Source organism: Peromyscus leucopus, chromosome 12 (genome assembly GCF_004664715.2).
Source record: "Peromyscus leucopus breed LL Stock chromosome 12, UCI_PerLeu_2.1, whole genome shotgun sequence".
Taxonomy (NCBI): Eukaryota; Metazoa; Chordata; class Mammalia; order Rodentia; family Cricetidae; genus Peromyscus; species Peromyscus leucopus.
The window spans coordinates 11,253,041-11,276,419 of record NC_051073.1 but is presented as its reverse complement, the minus strand read 5'-3'; the positions used below and the strand labels follow the sequence as shown (position 1 = coordinate 11,276,419).

The 23,379-nt window shown below is 40.9% G+C and overlaps 1 protein-coding gene across 1 annotated transcript in view; it reads right to left on the bottom strand.

Annotated features, from left to right (window-relative positions):
• Positions 1-3,534: 3,534 nt before the first annotated feature.
• Ltn1 (listerin E3 ubiquitin protein ligase 1) overlaps positions 3,535-23,379 on the bottom strand; it is a 56,032-nt gene continuing 36,187 nt past the window's right edge. The window contains exons 20-30 of the mRNA XM_028875965.2: positions 22,012-22,147; positions 21,697-21,841; positions 20,290-20,503; positions 19,670-19,907; positions 19,243-19,317; positions 16,078-16,264; positions 11,316-11,487; positions 9,708-9,928; positions 8,906-9,100; positions 6,664-6,831; positions 3,535-5,855 (exon numbers count right to left, since the gene is read on the bottom strand). Of these exons, the coding sequence (XP_028731798.1) occupies positions 5,793-5,855; positions 6,664-6,831; positions 8,906-9,100; positions 9,708-9,928; positions 11,316-11,487; positions 16,078-16,264; positions 19,243-19,317; positions 19,670-19,907; positions 20,290-20,503; positions 21,697-21,841; positions 22,012-22,147 (1,814 nt within the window). The 3' untranslated portion in view covers positions 3,535-5,792. The remainder of the gene's footprint in view (positions 5,856-6,663; positions 6,832-8,905; positions 9,101-9,707; positions 9,929-11,315; positions 11,488-16,077; positions 16,265-19,242; positions 19,318-19,669; positions 19,908-20,289; positions 20,504-21,696; positions 21,842-22,011; positions 22,148-23,379) is intronic.

Here is a 23,379-nt window from a genome sequence, read left to right as displayed (position 1 = left end):
TAACCTTGATAATCATTTGCAGGGCCACATTCCCTCTCTATTTTTTTAGGGGTGTCTACTGGTATATTGCCTACCTATGCTCAGTGAACAACCCTGTACCCATATGGATATAGGAGCACTGCCTGGACTCAGTGAGTTAAAAAAATATACACAGGTAAGCTTTTGTTTTGTTTTCTGAGACAGGGTTTTCTCTGTTACAGCTCTGGCTGTCCTGGAAGTCAATTTGTAGACTACCCTCAAACTAAGAGATCCGCCTGCCTTTGCCTCCCAAGTGCTGAGATAAAAGGCATGCACCACCACCACCTGGCCAGATATAATCTTTTAAAAGTGTGTGTATGTGTGTGTAAATATATGCCACATGTGAGCCAGAAGACAGTGCCAGATGACCTAGAACCAGAATTACACGTGGTTTTAAACCACCCAGCACAGGCTTTGGAACCAACCTTGGGTCCCCTCGAAGAGAGCAGTAAGTGCTATTAGTCAGTAGGCCTAATACTACTCCAGCCCTGTATATGTAAATTAAAAGTAGGGCATGAAGTTGAGGAGGTATGAGGAGGGTGAGGAGAGGTTATGATCAATACACATTATATACATGTATGTAATTTTCAAATGAAAATGATAATAATTCCCAGTTCATGATAGCGTAACTAGGGTCAGGATAACTTGGTGATCAATATTCTCTATTCATATCTGCCAAGATACAGACAGTATCAGGCCAGGGGCTGTCACTCAAAGCAAAAGCAGCTGTGTTACTAGCAGGGTTTTGCTCCAGAATCCAGAAGGCCTGCAACTGCGGAGGCCCTGGATGGAATCCCTGCCTGCCATTACAACCTCAGACACCATGGGTTTGCTGGACCACGTGGCCAGAGTGCCAGAGCAGCTCACACACAGCCTGGACTTGGAAGAGTGGGAAGGAGCAGGCTGTAGGTGAGACCTCAGGTACTCAGGAACACTTGTTTCCAACCTGTGGTCTTGCTGCCAGTGTGCCACATTTGGGGAGTGGACAGGTGGGTGAAAACCTGTTGGCTTTAGCAAGCTGCACTAATGGAAACTCCCGAGGGGCAAGTCCACCACACTGAACTGTCAGGAACGTACAGGATGGCTGACTGTAGCCTGCCTGCAGCCTACGTCAGCTCGTTTCACCGCCGGCAGGCACAAGAGCAGCACACATCATTACAGCACAGCAGTTAGTATGAACATGGGTGTGTCTTCATCAGTTACACCACATGTATGCTGTGTTCAAGGAGAACTCAGGAGGCCCTGGCACGCCTGCCTTTAGTGTACATGAGGTTTACCAGACTGCAATGGGTCCAGCGTCAGCTGATGCTGAGAAGAGATGAAATGGAATCGTGTGGTGACACATGAAAATGCCATAGTTAAGCCCGTTACTTCATAGGCCAATTCAGTGACACTAAGTTATTTCTTACCCCCACGTACCCTATAGAATCAGGGTATCAAAACCACAAATTACAGGATGCCTTGGTGTTACTGAGAGGAGTCCTTATTCTTAAAGTTCACAGTAAGTCAAAGCTACCAGAGACAGGTGAACACCCTGAATAAGACCTTTTAATAAGGAATATCTGCAAAATGGAAAGACAAACCTATACAGACACTGGAGGATTCCATCACAGATACATAACATTTCTACTACCTCTAATTTGGAGCAGAAAAAAAGAGTCAGGTTATAAGACCTATAAAGTAAAATTTGGTGAGGACAGGAGAGCTTTAGAATGTTGTGATGCCTACTGTCAACCTGGCTGTATCTGGAGTTCACTAAAACCCAAGTGATGAGCACATCTGTGAAGGATTTTAGTTAAATCATTTGAGGTAGGAAGACCCACTTTAAATCTGGATCTTTTGAGGTGGGAAGATCCACCTTTAATCTGGGCCACACCTCCTGCTGGCAGCCTGTATAAAGGACATGGAAGAAGGAAGTTTTTGCTCTGCCTGCTTGTTCTTGCTGGCAAGTCCATTCCTTCACTAGCATTTAGAACCTACTTTTGGCTTCTGGGATGTACTGAAGACCAGCTGAGATATCCAGCCTCATGGACTGAACAACTACTGGACCTTCCACTGGTAGACAGCCATTGTTGGACCACAATCTGTATGCCATTCTAATATATACATTAATTCTATAAGTTCCGTTCCTCTAGAGAACCCTGACTATTAAAACCGTTAAGACATAAAATACGGCTGAATCAAAATGGAAAATGATCAATTTAATTAAATGGAAAAACTGTGAAATTAAAGTCATATACTGTGGTGATGTTTTCTTTGTGCACCCCAATAAAGCTTACCCGAGGATCAGAAGAAAAAGTCACTATATTAAACATAGAAGTCAGGCAACGGTAGCACATGCCTTTAACCTTATCACTAGGGAGGCAGAGATCCATGCAGATCTCTTTGAGTTTAACGCCATGCTGGGAACAAAGCCAGGCATGGTAGCACATGCCTTTAACCCCAGCACTAACCAAAGAAGTCTGGAGGTTTGTACAGACAGATAGCAAGTGCTGTAACTGTGTGGAGAGAGGAAGTGAGTTGGCAGAACAGAAAGGCATATAGGCATGGGTGTACAGGAAGTAGGTCTCTTTGGAGACAGGTGTCGGTGATCTCTCAGTTTTAACTCCAATATCTGGCTCCAGGTTCTTTATAGCAATTCGTCTTACAACATACTGTGGTTTTTTGTTTTGTTTTTTTTTAATTTTAGAACATTGCTGTCTTCAATTTCTTACCTACATATAATGTATGGTAATTACACAACACACCATGTTGAGGACAAGCTACATGCTTAACTAGATAGTAAAGCATTATGTGACTATAAATTAAAAATACAAGTAACCTAGTAGAAAAATAAGCATAAATTGTGGACATGTTTGTAAAATAGTGACCATCAAGAATGAATGAAACTGGGTCTCTCCATAGTTAAGAAAACATGAATCATCACACAGATAACAGGAGATATAGACCAGGTGTACAATGCTTCCCTAGCCCACAGCTCTCCAACTAGAAACTGGAAGGTGTCATTAAGACTAAGCATGAATGGCAAGTACGAGCCGGAACCCTCTTACTGTACTGGGAGATGTGCCAACGTGCAGCCAAGTTAGAGAGCAATCTGACATCGTGTAAACCAATAGTTTACACATCCTGTTACCTGGAATTCCACTGTAACTCATGCCTCCAGAGCACCTACCACATTTGCTGGGGAAAGGTGCAGAGCAACATAATTGCTCAAAATAGCAAAAACTGCCCAAATAGCTGTTAGGAAGCCTGGCAGGGAGGTTGATAAATGGCAGGTAAGTGAAGAAGCAGGCGGCCAAGGGTGCCAAGGAGGAAAGCACCTTCAACTTCAAAACAAAAGCCTGCCACATACTCTCCATGGACACAAACAGCAGAAAGTATAAACCCTCAGGAAGGAAGGAAATGCACACACCTCCCAACAGTAAACTGGCTCTGGAGAAGGAAGGAGGATGGGTCAGAGAATACCAAAGAGGAACATTTTATTTCTAAAAAATCAGAATCAAATAGGCAAAATAGTATGGGAAGAGTACAAGGATTTATTATTTTCTGTATATTTGAAATATTTTGTAATTTGAAAGAATTTAATGGCATAATCAAATAATTATTCACACCATAACAATTTATCATGTTAACATTTAAACTATAGAAATGCATATAAATACATTAAATCATGAGAGAAATAAGTAAAAATAAATTTTAAAAATTGCTATTTAGTTTGGGGTTTTAAGTAAATTTGTAATGGGGCTTTGATTCTCTGGCAATTTTAAGATCTTTCATGCTAAAATTTTCAAGTCTGGTATCCTGTATGTGAGTGTCATTAAAACTAAATAAATGAAATCTGAATGTGGAATTCTGGATTCCAGTCTTCCTTCTAGAAAGCTTTCTTTAGCACAGCAAAGATGTGAGCTGACAGTTGTCTATGCATTCAGAGTCCCGAGTACGATGCTCCTCCCTCCTAACCTGCCGCCCTCTCCGGCTGCAGGAAGCCTGAGCTCTGCTGCTCTCTCTTCTACTTGGACTTTGGGTCAGGAGTCAAGAAGAACCAATACTGGAAGGGTTATAAACAAAATTTTATTGTAAAACCACTTTGAAAGAAAGTTTTTCACAGGGGTATTACACAATCCTTGAGATTACTGTGTCAGAGGCAGACATAGAAAGGTAAGAGAATGTCTTAAGGGGTTAAGAAGAGGTAGTAGAATTTTGATATCTACACTTCACTCTGTCCCTGAACCTCAAGACTGTAAGATAATAAATACTACACACAAACAAATCAGAAGACAGGCAAACCAATGCTGCATCTGTAACCCACATAGTTCTCACTCTGGACTGTAATCCTGACCAAATTCATACTATTTCAATAACAGTCATGTTGAGCAGTTCATGGTAAGCAGTAATTTTATTTGACATGAATTGCACCCTTCTAATTAAACATTTTCAGAGATGAACTGACCTTCTAGGTGTCCTAACTACTAGATAGGAAATGGAAGACTGTGATAAAATTGGCCTAAGATCCAAACTTCTATACCTCATACTTTGGATACAGTTTTTAAAGGCAATGGTACTGTAGCCAAGGCAGGTTTTTTTTTTTTTACTTGTTTAAACACTTCAGTCTATTCAGACTTCACCAGGCTTGGTGGCACGCACCTTTCATCCATCCCAGCATTTGGGAGGCAGAGGCAGGCAGATCTCTTGAGTTTCAGGCTAGTCTGATCTACATAATGAATTCCAGACCTGCCCAGAACTACACAGTGAAATCCTGTCTCAAAACAAAAACAAAATACTAAAGACTTAATTTTACTTAGTACTAAAGCCTTCATTTCTGAAGGTTTTAAGTAATTAGTTCCCCCAATTCCTGATCTGTAACCATGGCCAGTACAGATAGCAAACTGCTTACAACATTTAAAGTCTCCTACAGTATTTTTAAATACTGGTTTTCCCACACATTATCATGCTTTAGTAAGCAAATTTATCTGTTCCTTTCTTGATAGACAACTACCATTTTACTCTACAAATAATCAAATAACTGCTTACCTCAAATTTCTACTCTTTGGAGACTCACTAAACTGAGTAACAAATTCACTCACAAATTTACAATTCAAAACTCATTAACATATGGAAATAATTCTTTCACAAGCAAAAGATTAACGTCATGAATATAATTTATAAATTTCATAATTCTCAACAGAGCCTCTTTGAGTTCAGTTCATTCTTCCATGTGAGATTTCAGAGTACACTTCAAACACCTCTGGATATGGATGTAAATAGCTTAGTGTCACTTTATCATGAGAACAATCTATGAAAATCAGAGATATTTTTAATTTTTCCATCATTACTAACAAACAAATCTTAAGTTTTATCTATAGATGTAAATCAGCTCTCAATTCATTTTGCTTTTACACCTGGACTGTTCTACAACACAAACCAACAAACTTGATGATTATAAGTTACAATATAGCTAATGCTTTCACAAATTTCAGTTCTATAATTTAGGGTATTTTTGAGAAGAGATATATTTATTTTTAAATATACAAAGAGATTAAACCATTAATATAAATATTTTCTCTCAAATATGTAATATTCTCTTGTAAAAGAATTTCCAAAGATTTACAAAGCGATCTAAAGAGAAGTGAGCCTGATGTCAGGGTCACATCAACAGAGATGCCATTTCTGTCGTGCTCACTGGCTTCCTCACGTCAGCACTTCAAGATGGAGCCAAATCCATTGCCTCTGGCTTGACCTACTGCAGGGACAACGTACAATAAAAAACAAAACCCTCAGAAAAAGGTCTCACGACAGAGTGGACAAGTGGATTTGTTGCTAGATGTAAACCATTTGTACTGAAAAAGAAAAGGATTTAATGTTAGAATAAAGTTTTAAAGTTTATTAGATTATCATATATGCCACAGATTACAATTCAAAACTCATTAACACAAGGAAATAATTCTTTCACACGCAAAAGATGAACGTCATGAATATAATTTATAAATTACCACATATATATGGTAATCTAAATGATAAAATGAAAATGGGAACATATTAAAAATGTTGCCTTCCCATCTCCAAAATTAACATAACTAAATGTTCTTTCTAGAGGCTGTACTATGATCCCTTGGCCCTGTATACTTAGACTCATGCAGAAAACTAAGGTAGAAGATCTACCAAGAAATGACTCAGTGTCCTTTTCAATATGATGTTTACAAAGAGCAAAAGGCTCTGAGGACGGATGGCCCGAGTCAAGTCTTAGAGCCTCCTGTCCTGGTCTAGATCTCAAAGACCATCAATTCACTGAGTGCCAAGAGGTCTTTGAGTACCCACTCATTAAAGTGCTTTCATGTTCCACCTCAGTAAGTCACTGCTCTTTAATACAGATTTTGAAACTTCCCTTCTTAATGTCTTCTATAAACACATAGTGTCTTTCTTTAAACTGTGGGTGTCTGCAGGACAGGAATGTGCAGTGCCGAGGGCATGAGGTCAGAGAACAACTCTTGTCAGGTTGGTTCCCTCCTTGACATGGATGCCAGTCTTGGGCAGCAAGTGCCTTTCCTTTACCTCTGAGCCATCTTACCAGCCCTACACACCATCTTCCAAAGAAATATCGCATCTCTACAGAGCACAAAGCATGGAAGAAATGTCTCTTTGCCTTACCAAGCAGGCTGAGTGGAACTTTTTCTTGCATGTTCTACAGGCTTTTTTGGGAAGAGAATAGTTGAAACCATGAATAACTGAGAAGCAGATCATACAATCTTCAACACCCTCAAAACGTTTGTCTACATTATTCTTCCATAATGCTAAGCCTTCCATAATACTTCCATTCTGTAAGTCAAGAGGAAAGAAAGTCACTACACACTGAAGGCCTCCAAATGTTACTTTTATTCAATCCCACAAATTTCAAGGCTGAAATTTAATTCTGAAAGGAGAATATGGTTGGTTATATTATCTCCTAACTTTCCTAAATGTTGTTTGAAATCATCTTTGAATTTTTAGGAAAAAATGTAATTTTTCCCAGTTTTTACCAGAAATACTGGGGTTAAAAGTTTAAGTGAGATTCAGGCAGGGGCACAGAAGGGCACGTTTGGAAGTGAGGGAGCTAAGGGAGTGTGGGAAACCCTTACAGAAACCGTACCTTGTAACATCACTGAAGTATATATTTATGTAAATCTACATATTTATTTATTTAGGCTTTTTATTAATCTCTGAGAATTTCATACAATGTATTTTGAACATATCTACCATATCTACCAGCTCCTCCCCATCTCCACTCAGATCTGCCTCCACCTACCTCTACCCCACCCAGACACTATTCTCTTTATCTACCTACCTCTACCCCCACCCAGACACTGTATTCTCTTTATCCACCTACCTCTACCGCCACCCAGACACAGTATTCTCTTTAAAAAAAAAAAAGTAATTTTTAAAAAATCTTAACGTAATGCCACCTTTGCATGAATGGCTCCTTAGCAAGGTACCAGAGGCCCCCAAACAACAAAGGCTCTTACCATTACCCCAGCTGCCCACCAGAACTAGATAATAAGACCTAACACACTCTGGTGGTCGAACATAGAGAAATCAAACTAGAACTTCCCCGTGCCAGAAGGTGCTGTGTAGACCACTGAGGGAGAAAGGACATCAGCTGTCTTACCCTGACTGAACTCTGCTACAGTGCAGACTTTCCAGACAAGATGTGCTGTCTGCTGGTGCAACAGAGACGAGACTGTTGGATAACAACGGCTTTCCCCTGGCGCTGAGGCCTGCTGCCCAGGAGGGAATCCCTCATCAAAAGCCCACAGCCCTATTACTTTTGTTCTGCTAAATGACAAGCATGTTTTTAAACTTCCTTCTAAACACTGAAGTTTCAAACCCACAGATAAGTGATGCTCTCTCTCAAGTGGGCAGCAATATAGAGACTCCTGACTGGTCAAATGCTGAGAGGATAGATGACATTTGAACGCTGAACCCCAAATGAGGCATCGGAATCAAGCACTCAGAGCGTGGGAACCATCTCGGAAGAGGGAGCAGGAAGAGTGTAAGCCCCAGAGGCTGTGAGGGTGCTGTCTTCGGGACAGGCATGGCCTCCGCACTCAGAAACTGTACTGCAGCTGTGGCCACCTGCACAAGGCCAGGCCAACAAGACCAGTCCACAGGAAGTACGGCAGGCAGCGTTAACTGGCCTCTGCGGGGATGGGACCACTATGACAGGAAAGAGGGAAGATGAAGGGAGATGAGCTGAGGGGGCAGGGGCAGGGAGTCGGGGAGGGAAACAGAGAGTAGGTATGCCCAGCGTACAGTGTACAGTGTATATATGTAGGAAACTGGAAAAGATAAAAGATATTCTTAAAAAAAAATAACAGAAAAAGACTTTAAAGCCTTCTGAACCAATCCTCTAAGGGATATGCTCTCAGCTTCTCTAGTGAAATTAAGTCATTCAGAACAGCTTTTCTAATTTTCAACTGACAGTGATGACACCATCTGACCTCAACTGACTTACAATAATGGAATGTAAATTTGCTTTAAAATAATTTCCTCTATTGTAAAGTACTTAAAATATATACTTTACAACATACAAACAAAACTGGAGATTTGATTGTTTAAGCTCAAGTTGAAATGCAGGGGGAAAAGCTACTGAGAAAGCAGCACTCATCAACCTCGTCCCTCTCAGGAGTCCCCCAAGTTCTCCACCTTCTGCAGTCAGTGTCGGGAATAAAGCCTGTCCCTGCCGAACAACAGAACATTCACCAGAGATTTGAAACTTCAAGCAGGGATGGAGGGAGCTTCAGGTCATTTAGCAATGTGTTTGTCACGTAAGCAGAGGTTATACTGTGTGTTCCGCTGCTCTTTGCAACACCTGGGTCTGGAAGGCGAGCGAGCGTGAGTGTCCGCAGAGACAAACCTGGTGGGTGAGGTAAGTGCTTAGCTGCAGCATCCAGTTGCGCCACTGCTGCACAGCCACCCCGATTCTTTTCCCGCTCTCCACCGTTATGGAACCCAGCGGATAATTGGAAGGCAACTGGATTATAAGTTCAATGACTATGTCTTCGATGGTGTAAGTAGCCATCACTTCTCGGGTGGTAGCTCGCGCTTTAACCTACAATACAAGAAAGGTATTTTTTCTTTACCAAATAGCTTCCTGTTATTCAAAAATCCAAACATTTGTTAAATCAACTAATAGCTGACGACTACCTAGGAAGGTAAAGGAGATCAACACATCATTTATCTGACACCAGGCATTTGAAAAGTAGGTTTAAGAGCCTGGCATGTGGCAGAGTGTGATGGTTCATGCTGTTAATCCCATCACTCTAAAGGCAGAGGCAGATGGATGTCTGTGATCTAGACTCATATATGTAGTGTGTTTCTGGTGAACCAAGGCTACAAGTGAGACCCTCTCTCAAAAATAAAAGACTTTAGCATGCTTTACAGTCCCTTTATGACATGTATAGTTTGTCTTACAACTGACTACTCATAGACAGTACCTAACCTTTGTAGGTTTTAACACAACAAAGCACTGCTGAACAGTCAAAAGGCACCCAGAGTATTACGTATCAGCTGGATGCCTACTATATCTTTCTTGGCACAGATGAACCAGAAAATAAGGTAGACAGTTTTCTATAAATTCTGAATCAAATGGTTACAAGTGTGACGACATAAGCAATCAAAGGTATTTGTTTTCTGGAAAAAGTTAAGACAATACTAACCGTCATGCCACTGAACAGCTGTGTACTTGTTTGTACAGAAGATATTTCTTGAAAAGAAAGAACATTGCTGACATACTTGCTTGTAAATCTATCTACAATATTGAAAACGCGCTTCTCACTGCTATTCCACCACAGCCGAACCATGGCAGGCAAGTCTTTTAAAGTCATATGATAGACTGAACATGCTAAGTGTGGAATATGGTATGGAAGAGTTGCTGTTTCTGAGGAAAAAACAAATTCCAAGTCAGTGATATGTACTTCTCACCTAGAAGAGCAGACTAACAATAGAGTCCTTAGAAAGCCACCATCCTTACTCAAAAATAGTGTAGTAGCTCATAAAACAGAGAACGACCCCAACTCACAGTATCAGCATCCTTCTACACACTCAAATGGAACCACAACAACAAGACATAGGAGTGAAAATCCCACTGACACAGAAAAGTCTAGAAATAATATCCTATGTTTCACACAAAAGACCATAAATGAAATGGGACAAGTATTTTTCAAAAAAAGGAACATTTAAGGTTGTTGTTGTTTTTTGTTTTTATTACAAAAGTTGCAGCTGGGCAGTGGTGGTGTATATCTTTACTCCCAGCACTCAGGAGGCAGAGACAGGCAGATCTCTGAGTTCAAGGCCAGCCTGGTCGACAAAGCAAGTTACAGAACAGCCAGGGCTACACAGAGAAACCCTGTCTTCAAAAACAAAAGCAAAACAAACAAACAAACAAAAAGATCCCAGGATCTGAACAGATGGCTTAATGGTTAAGAACATTTGTTGCGCATGCAGAGGAACTAGATTCCCAGCATGCACATGGCAGTGCACAACTGTCTGTAATTCTAATTCTAGGGAACAGACACCCTCTTCTGGCCTCTGTGGGCAGAAATGTAGTGCAGATACAAAACATATCTATAAAATAAAAATAAGCCTAAAAACGTTCAAAAAAAAAAAAAAGGAGCACCCCAAACTTCACACCACATGATGCATCCTCAGATAAGTTTATAATACGACAACACAGCCAGGTGCACTCCATATCTGTCTCCTCAACTAAAACGTGAGTTTCCAGGTGAACACAAACTTCAAACTTTTTTTTGTTTTGTTTTGTTTTTTTGAGACAGGGTTTCTCTTTGTAGCTTTGCACCTTTCCTGGAATTCACTCTGTAGCCCAGGCTGGCCTCGAACTCACAGAGATCTGCCTGGCTCTGCCTCCCGAGTGCTGGGATTAAAGGTGTGTGCCACCACTGCCCAGCTTCAAACTTATTTTTAATCCCAGATCTCTATGAGTTCGATGCCATCCTGGCCTACAGAATTCCAGGCTAGCAAGGGTCACAGTAAGACCCTATCTCAAAAAACAAAATAACAAACAAACAAAAACAAAACAAAAAACTCGTATAGAATACTAAGCTTCAAAAACAAATAAAATTCTTTATTAACTTATTCATAAGATCTAGCAATTTGTCCTATCAGATAAATTTTAGAAAATACTGCATTTCAGCACCCCCATAGGTAAGACTTCCATGTGGGGTTTATCCTCCATACCTCTAGGAAGTTTAATACAATGTGGTCTCAGTCAAGTAGCTAAGAAGCATGCACCCATGTAGACCACTGACCTCTAATACTCAGCTGAAGCTCCTCGGTGAAGAATGTTTTGGGGTCCTTATTGGATACCTCAATAGCTGTCTCTCCATAAGTAGGGTTTTCTGGCATAAGTCTGAACAGATGATAGAGTAATTTATTCAAGCTCTTAGTTTTCCGAAGATACATTGAATACAGAGCACGAAGCTGGAGGAAAGCAAAGAATGTATTAGTAAACTCAACTGAGCCAAGACAAAAGACAAATCAAACTATAAGAGACTATGCAATGATACCATACAACCTATTTCAACACTTGGAATTAGAAGGAAGAGCTAGTGATACAGTTCAGTGGCAGAGCACTAACATGCACTGAGATGGTAGACTCATCTCCAACACTGACAAGGCAGAGAGAGTGTCAGAGGGAGTGACTGATAGCTCCGTTACAGGAAGACTCCTATACATGCTACGCACATCTTTATTTCCCAAATGCCTACAGGACATGGCACTCACTGCACTTTTACTCATCAACCAGCAGTGCCCCTCCTTATAATAGATATATGTTTCTAATATTTTTCTCAAGTCATCTCCCCATCAATAATACAGCCAAATTGGTTTGCAGGCTCTATTTGAGCCAAGAATATGTAGTTGCTATTCCCCACAGATGACCAACTACACCCTCCCACACAACCTTCCACACCACAGTCTTTAATCTTGCAAATTCCTGAGTAAAACTAATCTCATTCTCAAGGTTAACTTTATACCAAATAATATAGCATTCTTTTAGAATAGAACACACGAATGAGTAATCCAAAATGTCTTCACAATTGTTTCACCACCACACAGGAAATTCTATTAAAAAAAATAAGGATTTTAGTCCCTCTTAAAATTAGGAAAATCTGGCACCCTGGAGTACCCCCAGAACTCTGTGTGATACTCATGTTTCGTAACTACTTGTCTCTCAATAACCCAGCCTGTGCTTTCCACATCATTACTGCTTTGGTTTCTGTAACAGTTCCATCATGATGCCTTTCTTTGTGCCACACACTTCACAGCATCAGGCCCACTGAGGAAACAAACTACTCTGAAGGGTAGGTCCCATGACAGCAGTAGATGACCAACAGAAACGAATTCAATGGCATCTTTGGAGCTTTTGTTTTTCTGTTTTTGTTTTTTGTCTCATAATGTTAAGTCAGGGCACTATGTTGTTGTCTGTTTCCTACCTTACAGGTCCTTTGTGTATATATTACGGGTTCCAGATTTCAGTTTTTATGTGTGAATGTGTATGTGTATGTGTGTGTGTGTGTGTGTGTGTTTGTTTTTTTTTTTTTTTTTTTTTTTTTTTTTTTTTTTTTTTTTTTTTTTTTTTTTTTTTTTTTTTTTTCGACATTTTCTTGTAGTTTGCGCCTTTCTGACTCACTTGGAGACAGGTGGCTCGACTCACGGGATCGCCTGCCTCTGCTGATGCTGGATTAAAGCGTGCGCACCTCGTGCTTTTTCTTTCTTGGTTGTTTTGTCCAATTCTTATTTTGATCTGTCTTATTTTATTTATTATTCCTTAGATGCCAGTTTGTTTTCTAAGGAAAAACAGAAAGGGTGTGGATTGGATGGGAGGGGATGTGGGGAAGAATTGGAAGTAGTAGGGGAGGGGAAACCATAATCAGAATATATTGTATGAAAAAAAATTATTTTCAAAAAGAGAAAAAAAAATGCTGCTGTTGCTGGGCCCATGGTACATGCCTTTAATCCCAGCATTTTCAAGACAGGCAAGCAGATCTTTTTTTTAAGATTTATTTATTTATTTATTTATTTACTTACTTACTTACTTACTTACTTATTTATTTATTTTATACACAGAAGAGAGTGCCAGATCTCATTACAGATGGTTGCTGGGAATTGAACTCAGGACTTCTGAAGGAACAGTCGGTGCTCTTAACCTCTGAGCCATCTCTCCACCACCACCCCCTTTTTTTGAGACAGGGTTTCTCTGTGTAGCTTTGTGCCTTTCCTGGATCTCGCTCCGTAGACCAGGCTGGCCTGGAACTCACAGAGATCCGCCTGGCTCTGCCTCCGGAGTGCTGGGATTAAAGGCGTGCGCCACCACCGCCCCGGCTAGGCAGGCAGATCTTGTAAGTTCTAGGCCACAGCAGCAAAGAAGACCTTGTCTTAACAAGAAAAGCTTCTGTACAATCTCAAGTTCCTGCCTCTATCTTAAGAATCAAAACCATGGCTCATGTCCTCCTTCCTGATATAAGGAACACAGTGACTTTAAGATGACAAATTTCCCCAGATAGTGGTGGCGCAGCCTTCAATCCCAGCACTCAGCAGACAGAGGCAGGCGGATCTCTGTGAGTTAGAGGCCAGCCTGGGCTAGAGAATGAGGACAGCCTCCAGGGATACACAAAGGAACCCTGTCTGGGAGATGGCAGGGGGAAACAAATTTCATATACACCAAACTCCAAATTTGCTGTCATTTTTTTGGACATCAATAATACTTTAGGAACAAATCTAAAAGTTCCACAAGAGACTCTTAAAATACAGCATCAACAAAAGTACTAAACCTAAAAACAGGCCTGATGAGAAATAAAATAGTCTGTTTAGCAATTAGATCAATGTTGACCCTGGTGTGATTGCCCCTAAAATACACAAACATAAGAATGTACAAACTTGGCTGGGCTGCAGTGGTGTACACTTTTAATCCCAGCACCCTGGAGGTGGAGACAGGCAAATCTCTGAGTCTGAGGCCAGCCTGGTCTCCAAAACAAGCTCCAGGACAGCCAGAGCTACACAGAGAAACCCTGTCTCAGAAGACAAAACAAAACACCAAAAAAAAGTGTACACACTAATATATTTGTACCAAGGCATGGGTATAAGCAACAACAAAGTATAATTTAAGAATTCATAAAAGAATGTCAGAAACAGTTACATCCACTTTAGACAAGATGTCTTCAACTGTTCTGACTGTGGCAGAAGATACTCCCCAAAGTGATTACACAGCCTGACACCGGATGAGAGTGACACCTGTAATCCCACCACTCCGTAAAGGCCATGTCTCAAAACTGACAAGAGGGGGGGGTTGTCTGCTTATCTTTAAATAAAGTGTGAGTATTTCTGAAGAAATAAAAGATAAAATCTCCGGCTGGAGAGATGGCTCAGTAGTTAAGAGCACTGGCTGCTCTTCCAGGGGACTTGGGTTCAATTCCCAGCACCCACATGGCAGTTCACAACTGTCTGTAACTCCAGTTCCAGGGGATCTGACACCTTTACACAGACATATATGCAGGCAAAACACCGGTGCACAGAAAATAAAAATAAATAATTTTTTAAAAAATCGTATAAGATAGCACACACCTATTATGCTAGAATTGGGGAGGCTGAGGCAGCAGATTTGAGTTCAAGTCCAGTCTGGATTACACAACAAGATTCCATCTGAAAAATGAAAGAAAGAAAGAGTATGACACAGGCAGAGGGCAGGAGACGGGGTGTGTGAAAGACTGTGCTCTTTCTTCTGAAATGTGAAGTAACAGAGACATCTAGTGGCCATGGCAGTAACTGGCTATTGTTAGGCTATTTCACGGGGTTAAAGTTTGAACACGGATTTGGACAGGGAGGCAATGCAGCTCAGGGCACTGGGTAGTCTTCCGAAGCCCGCCCTCAGAGCACTGGTTCTCAGTGATGTAGCAACTGAGTCTCTCTAGCAAGGGTGGCTTCCAAGTCGGGCGGTGGTGGCACACTGTTGCTGGAGAATTTCTCTCCAGCTCCCACCAGTCCCGGAGCCCACTTATAAAATAAACACACAGATGCTTACATTATTTAAACTGCTTGGCCATTAGCTCAGGCCTATCAATGTCTAGCTCTCACTCTTATATTCAGCCCATTTCTATTAATCTATACCTTGCCACGTGGCTCGTGGCTTACCGGTACTTTACATCTTCCTTGTCCTGGCAGAGGCTCCAGGCAGTCTCTCTTTCCTTCCTCCTTCCTCAATTCTCCTCTCTCCTTGTCCCGCCTATACTTCCTGCCTGGTCACTGGCCAATCAGTGCTTTATTTATATAGAGCGATATCCACAGCAGCACATCTTTAATCCCAGCACTCAGGAGGCAGAGGCAGACAGAGCTCTGTGAGTTCGAGGCCAGTCTGATCTCCAAAGTAGTGAGTTCCAGGACAGCCAGGGCTACACAGAGAAACCCTGTCTTGAAAAACAAAACAAAACGGATGGGGGCTTCCAAAAACAGCAAGACCTAATTCCAATTCTCTAAAATCACCGCTAGCACGAAGTCAAATCATGGTAAGATCTTTCCCTAAAGTACAGAAATTAGTTGATTACATTCTGTTAGGGGAAAAAGCGGCCCAGACCCATTTCCAAGATTCACTCTGGGGGAAAAGGCATGCATTTGGAAGAGTAAGAAAGGAGCAACAGGGGGCTCAGCAGTTCCCAGTACCGGCTGCTCTTCCAGAGGACCCAGATTCAGTTCCCAGCACCCACATGGCCGCTCACAACTGCCTGTAACTCCAGCTCCAGGGAATACATACCTTTACACCCTTACAGACATACATACAGGCAAAACACGTACACACATAAAATAAATATTAAAAAAAAATAGTGACAATCTTGACAGCTGGTATATGAACCTTAACTAGAGCGGTAAGATTAAAATGTAGGGCATCCCCACTTTGAGTCAAAAAGACAGGAAGGAAGAAGGTCCTTTGAGAAACAAATTAGAGCACAACAGTCCAAAGTTGTCACTTGGTTTATTCCATAGCGCCCCACCACCCCAAGATGACCTGTGTTGATTTACCTGAGATGAAGCAGCCTTGAAGAAAGTAAGTATTAATTTCCAAGTGAGGAGGTATCCCAGAACATAGCAGAAATCCTCGCTCAGTGGCTTAATGGAAACTATCTGCCCCACAGGAACACAGCCCAGGACGCTCTCTAGCAGTTCCTCTTGAGTGCTAAGAAGAGACATCAGTGCTGCCGGTGGTGACCTGGGAGACAACGATCACACAGTACCATTTACTTGTCACTCAACAAATTAAAACTACTTAAAAACTTCAAGCATTAAAAAAAGAAAATTTCCCCTATTTTCCAAAAAGATGTCAACACCTGAACACAGTTGTAGAAAACTCCTACCCAACTTTCTGTTGTATAAGAAAACAAGTCACATGGCCAGAGAAGCACGTGGTTCAGGTAGAAATGGACCAGGGAATCTAGGCTTCATGTCTTACCAAGGGAAGGAGGAGGCACCGAGCTTCGCCTTACTGCCCACTGCGGTTCTTACTGTCTGCTCACTTTGCAATCAGACCATGTCAAAAAGACCATCACAATTTATCCAACCCTTTTCATTTTAATCAGAGCATCTCTCTTCTGAGAAGCTTCACATTCACATTAATTCACAGTGTAGCTCATTTTCTTTACTGGATCACCTAACTCAGTACTCGGGAGTCTTAAAAAGTGAACTCCTCCCTGGCTTTCAGACTCTCCTCTATCCCAGCACTCCAACCTGGTTCTTTCATCTTTGTGCTGGTTTTCCCCTGCTGGCTTCCTGTTGCTCACTCCTGAACGAGGCTTTCTCCGAGCTTCTGCCGAATCACAGACCAAGCCTTGCTATCCTTGTCACTGCTGTCTTGCAAACATCAGGTCTGAAATCACTTTCCATACTGCCACCCAGTACTGTTAATCTAACTTCCGGAACGGTCCACCTCAGCTTGCTTCTTTCTGCAATTTATGCTTTACCTCATGTCAGATCAGCTGGTGCCATGCCATGTCCTAGCAAATGATGTCCTAAATCCTTAATGATTTCATCTGCACAGGCTGGGAGTGGCGATGCATGTATGTGTTTGCCCAGGTCATATATGCATGCGGAGGCCAGAAGAGGACATCAGGTTTCTTCCTTTATCACTTTTCAGCTTATACCTTCAGACAAGGTCTTCTCCCTGAACTCAACACTCAACACTCACTGTTTAGTCTACTCTGGCTGGCAGCAAGCCCTGGGCACCTGCCTGTCTCTGACCCCCTACCCCAATCCGGGGGTAACAGGCACATCTGGCCATGCCTGCCTCTTACATAGGTACTGGGGATTCCAACTGGGGTGCTCATGCTTCTCAGAAAGGGCTCTTGCTAACTGACCCAGTTCCCTAGCTGGATAATGCTGTTTCTAAGGCCATCTCTGGTCCTGCTCCTTAACTACCATTCCAGTCTCTTCCACTATACCCCCCTGCTTTGTACACAGTGTTCAACTCTCTCTGAACAAATGAGATCTAACTGTGAGTTTGCTATAATCCGGGAAGCATTCTGAGTGATGCCGGAAATGAACAGGGAACAGAAGAAGTTCTTTCTCTCACAGGGCTTGCTGAATAACTGAATACAATAGCGACGCACCCTCAACATTTCCCATGGACATCTTCAACAGTCACACCTCGGTGTCTGCCCAGGGTTTCTTCTGTGTCCCACTGCAACACTAGCAAGCTGTCTGTCCTGTTTCTTAGCACCTGTCACACTGTTATACAGTCTACTACAGAGCAGCCGCAACCACTAATTGTAAGTCCCTTTGGAGTCAGACTTTCCTTTGGGCCACCAGCTCACAAATAATGACATGGAGACTTATTATTAATTATGAAAACTTGGCCTATAGCTTAGGCTTTTTCCTGACTTTTCTTATAAATTAAATAAACCTGTTTCTATTAATCTACATTCTGCCACATGGCTCAGTTACCTCTCCTCGGTACTGTAGGTCTGACTTCTTCAGTGTCTCGCTGGTGTCTCCCTACCTTTTTTCTTCCCAGAGTTCCTCTCTCCCCCAAAGTCCCGCCTCTTCTCTCCTGCCTAGCTATTGATCATTCAGTAACAGCACATCTTCACACAGTGTAAAGAAATATTAGCAAAAACAAGGTGCTTACTATACACTGTACTTATCCTTCTGCACTCACATTCTGTGTACAAAGCAGGGCTCAGTGGATACCTGAACTACCTCACTATTCCCACAGCTACCGCATGCCCAAACAAAGTTGTTATGAACAGCAGCACACTGAAATACGATTCAGGAGCAATTAAACAAGAAAATATGGGGCCTGGGGATGTGGCTCAATAGTTAAGAGCACTGTATGCTATTGCAGAAGACTGAGGTTTGATTCCTAGTATCCACATGTCAACTCACAATCATCTATTAACTTCAGTTCCAAGGAATAAGCTGCACTCTTCTGGCCTCCAAGGGCAGCAGGCACACATGTGGTGCACTGATATACAAAACACCCATACATGTAAAATTATTTAAAAAAAAAAAAAAAAGAAAGAAAAAATAGTTAACATGAACTTTGGATTTCATCTGCCTTATGGAAATTCCAAAGGGTATGCATACAGTACAAAATTAGTACAAATTCTAAAGTCAGAGGTTTGTTTGTTTGTTTTTTTGTTTTTGTTTTGGTTTTTCGAGACAGGGTTTCTCTGTGTAGCTTTGGAGCCTGTCCTGGAACTCACTCTATAGACCAGGCTGGCCTTGAACTCACAAAGATCCGCCTGGCTCTGCCTCCCGAGTGCTGGGATTAAAGGTGTGCGCCACCACCACCAGGCTGAAGTCAGAGTTTTTCTGCATTTCTTTCTAAGAATCTAGCAAGCCAGATTATTAAAGGAAAGTGGGATTGGGGTGATTTAGTGGGTAAAGCACTTACTGTACAAGCTTAGGGGCCTGAATTTGGATCCCCAAAGCTCATGAAAAGCTTGAGGTGGCAGCACATTTCTTTAGTCCCAGCCCTCATAGGGCAAGATAGGAGGTAGAGACAGGAGAGTCCCCAGTGGCTAGTGGCCAACTGGGCAAACTGCAGCAACAAACAAGACCATCCGAGACAAGAGGAAAGGGAGGACCATCACCCGACTTTGCCCTGTAACCCCACACACACAAAACCCAGCACACAGCAAACACATACTCAAAAAAAAGTGAAAGGAAAGCAACCAAGCCCAAAAGCCTTACAAGGCAGGTTCTTCCTCTTCATCTCCATACGACTTCAGATTATCCTGATCATACTTCGGGAATTCAGGCATCAGTCTGAGAAGCAGAAGACCATTTTTAAACACTTTATAACAAGCTGTCTAGTGTTAACTTGTGCTTTAGGCCAACAAGACAAACTAGGTAGAGTTTATCTTTTAATAATTCTTTTCCAAACTAACTACTTATGGCCAAGATTATCTAAATATGAATTACACAGGGACAAAAATGATCAAGGCAAAAACCTGTCCTCCCTATTACTCTCCCGTCTCCTTTCATTTCTCGTTTAATTGTTTTAAAGATTGAAGACAAACAAGAGGCTGGACCAGTGGCTCAGTGACTAAAGACAAACAAATTCAACAGGCATCATGTTTTAGAGACTAAAGTACTCCTTCAGTTGAAGCTGTCTTACTTGTAGAGCATGTGATACGCAGCGATTTGCACAGGTCTGGCTCTGAAGAGAAGTAGTGGGGTCAAAGTATTCAGCAGAGTCTGGAGGTGCTCTGGCAAGTTTGTTTTCTGGCCAGGGACCAATCTCACAGGGAGCTTGTGACTCAGCAGCTGGTCCTTTGACATGTATGTTAACGTTTCACACATGGGCTTCAGCATTGCGTTCTGAAAGGATGTTTCAGACAGGTCTTTGTTTTCTCCTGATATCAAAATGAAGAAATACGTACATCTCAAAGAAAGTAACATAAGTGCGCTGATCAAATCAAACGTCATTTATGAAAACTAGATATAACCTTTAATAAAGTCCTGACTGGAAACAAACTGATTATGTGTTTTCGTTACCCTCAACTGTTATAATGGCCTCAACTGCATGCTTTTTAAAAAGCAACGGTTCTCTAGAGGGGTTCTAGTCTTGTATTCTGTTCAGTTATATATCATAACTTGCAATGGTGATCAGATACCAAGTCATCTTTCCCTGTGTCTGCACCATGAAGCATCAGCATGGAAACTGCCTCTAAGAAATGAAGCTTATTTAAACTCAACAGTCACTTTGATAAGTATCATTAGCCCCTTTGTACTTACCTATAGCAGTCACCAAAAGAGGTAATAGCAAACTGTGGATGCCTTTAGAAAAAAATTCTTTCCACTCACTGATTAGATTCACAGGAAGATTGCCAACAGTATCTGGAGTTACTGAATCAAAAAAGGCACTGAGATCACAGGCCAGATCAAAGCTGACACAGGCAAACAGTTGCACAAGCGGAACAGAATACAATGCCTGATTCTCACTGGTTGTCTAAGGAAACAACAGAAATGAAATAGATAAGCAGGCTGCTACCAGAATACCACAAACAAGACAGGATGGAGAACATCTTCATCATTCTGAATCAGAGGAAGAGAAGAAAGAAGAGGAGGAGAAAGAAGAAAAGGCAGTTGTTGAAGTACATAGTTCAAAAGAAATTTATGTATGCTAATATCAAAACAGCTTTCAAAATTAAATATCAGGAAATTAATAATTATCAGTGAATAATTTATTAAGAAATAAACTTTTAAATTTGTAAAGTATGTAAGAAAACAATATTTGCATTTGCCAAGTACACATTAAGTACACATGCTTTGGAGCTCTACAAGTCGAACATAAGCTATCATAAAATAAAGGAATGCAGGATGAAATGGGAGCTAAAACCCTAACTCACATAGCTGGTAACCAGGCAAAGCAGACTCAGACCACATCAGCTCTAACTGACTTGCTGTCTCAGACTTCACAAGTTACTATTTTTCTAGTTGTTTTGGGTCATGAAAGGAACACTAATTCCTTGCTCAATTTTTTATCTTCCATAAATTTTATGAAATTTTATAAAATGTATAAAATGTAAACAATTTATAATATTTATTAATTATAATTATAAATAATTTATAAAATATAAAACATTACTTAAAATTTATAAAATATTAAAACAATTTTATAAAATTTATAAATGTTTATTTTTCATAAATTACTTTGCTCATACTTCATAGCATCCTTTAAAAATAATCACATCCAGTTGTGTGGTGCTGGCATATGCCTTTAATCTCAGCATTTAGGAGTCAGAGTCAGGCCAGTCTCTGAGTTCCAGGCCAGGCTGGTCTACAGAGTGAGTTCTAGGACAGCTAGGGATACACAGAGAAACCTTGTCTCAAAAAAACAAACAAACAAACAAACAAACAAACAGAAAACTTGCCATGATGAAACTGAACCTGAAAAGGCTGTGTTGCAAATAGTAAATGAAAACAAGCTAATTGAAAATTTTAAATGCAAATTGGAGAACGACCACCTGGGATTCAGGAAACACTATTCTTTTTCTGGCCTGCCTAGCAGTGCCTAGTTCAGGAACAGCTACAAAGTATTTTCAATGTTTTCTTCACAAAGAACTAATAACAGTCATGACTTAAGGATCTACAGGTGTGCACAAAGACCCACCAGAGGTGATGACACACAGGTTGATTTACCTCCAGCCACGACAACATGGAACACATGACGAAGTCCCATTCACTCTCCGCCAGAGGGTAGGAGCAGTACTTGAGAAACAAGGAAAGGAACCTCATGATTTCTATGTTTAGACCAAGTACCTCTGGACTTGCTTCTGACAGATTACTGTGATAAAGGTAAAGACATTCAATTAGAAAATAGTCCATTTTAAACCAGGTATGCATAAATGGTGCCTTAAATAACCACTAAAATTCTGTTCACTCAAAAAAACTGTAAATACAAAATACAGAATCTGGGTCCACATTGTATATAGGGGGAAATAAAGTATTACCTACCAACTGAAAAGAAAAATGTCTTCATGCTGTTTCTTCCAGCTGATTATAATTTTTAATATACCATGCAATAGCTGTTTGTCATCGACACTTCTGGTTTGCAGGCAAGAATTGAAAATGGCAAGATGTCCAAAAGCTCCTAAAGTAAAATTCAGAGTAAAAAGGAAAATATATTTTAAACGACTTCTATAAAGAAAAGTCTACTTTGGAAAGCTGAAAATGTATCACACAAGCTGCTAACTCTTCTAAAAAAAAGAGCTTGAGCCTGGCATGAGACACACTCTTGCAATCCAGTACTTCCACCTGTGAAGTCCTGGTGGAGGCAGGTCGATGCTGACACCCAGGCAAGCCTGGGCTACACAACACACTCTGTCTATAAATAAACAAATTAACAGAATAAACACCTGTATTTGAAAGGTGTTATGCTAAAGAGTCCACAAATGAGCTAAGCCATGCTATGGGCAGAAGTGTGTCTCCATGCCCACCCAGCATGGAATCCAGAACAGGGAATCGAAAGAGGACAGGAAAGGCATGGTTCTGAACTTTACACTGGCCTTTCCTATTTTTGTATATAGGAGCCTTCTGATTTAACTTTCAAAAACAAAAAAGGCAAAGTTATCAAGTGCAAAGTTAAATAAAGTAGGCAATAGAACATACAGAATTCTATAATTAATACATTTACTCAAAAAGCATATATGCCTTCTGGTAAGCTTTTACATTACAAGATGTCCAAACCTCATGAAGTAAAATTCAAAATGAAAATTTTACATTTTAAATTATAACAAAAACCACAGGTCTATTTTGAAAGTTCTGTCTTGAGCAGTACCCAGCTTAGTACTTCTAAAAAAGGTTATGTGAGTGAGTTATACCAATCAACTCATTAACTTCACTCCTAAGGAACCCTATCATTTCAAAATCCACCTTCTGATTTATCCAACATCTTTTGTTCCCAATTTTACCTTCAATGAATGTCAGCTAAACTCAACTATCTGCACTCTGGTTCTGTGTCCAGGAATGCTCTTTCCAAGAATCATACATGTTCAAACAAGAACCTTCAACACCATTTTATGAAACTGCCTTGGCACTGGGGAGCAGTGGAAAGCCCCTCCTTCCTGCTATTTCCATTGCAGTATACAGGCTCCATTACAATCAGTTACAGCAGGACGTAACATGAGCTGTCTGTTTTCTCTACAACAGAAACTGCATGAGGAGATGCTTATTACATCAATAAGTACATGAACTAACAGTGCAGAGTTCAAAAACGGTCAAATAATACAAAAGCTATTCTTGTACCTTTATATGTTCAATCGCTGGTTGACTAGAAGAAACGAGATGTAGCTTTAAAAAGCTATACAGGTGAAAGGTTCAGGA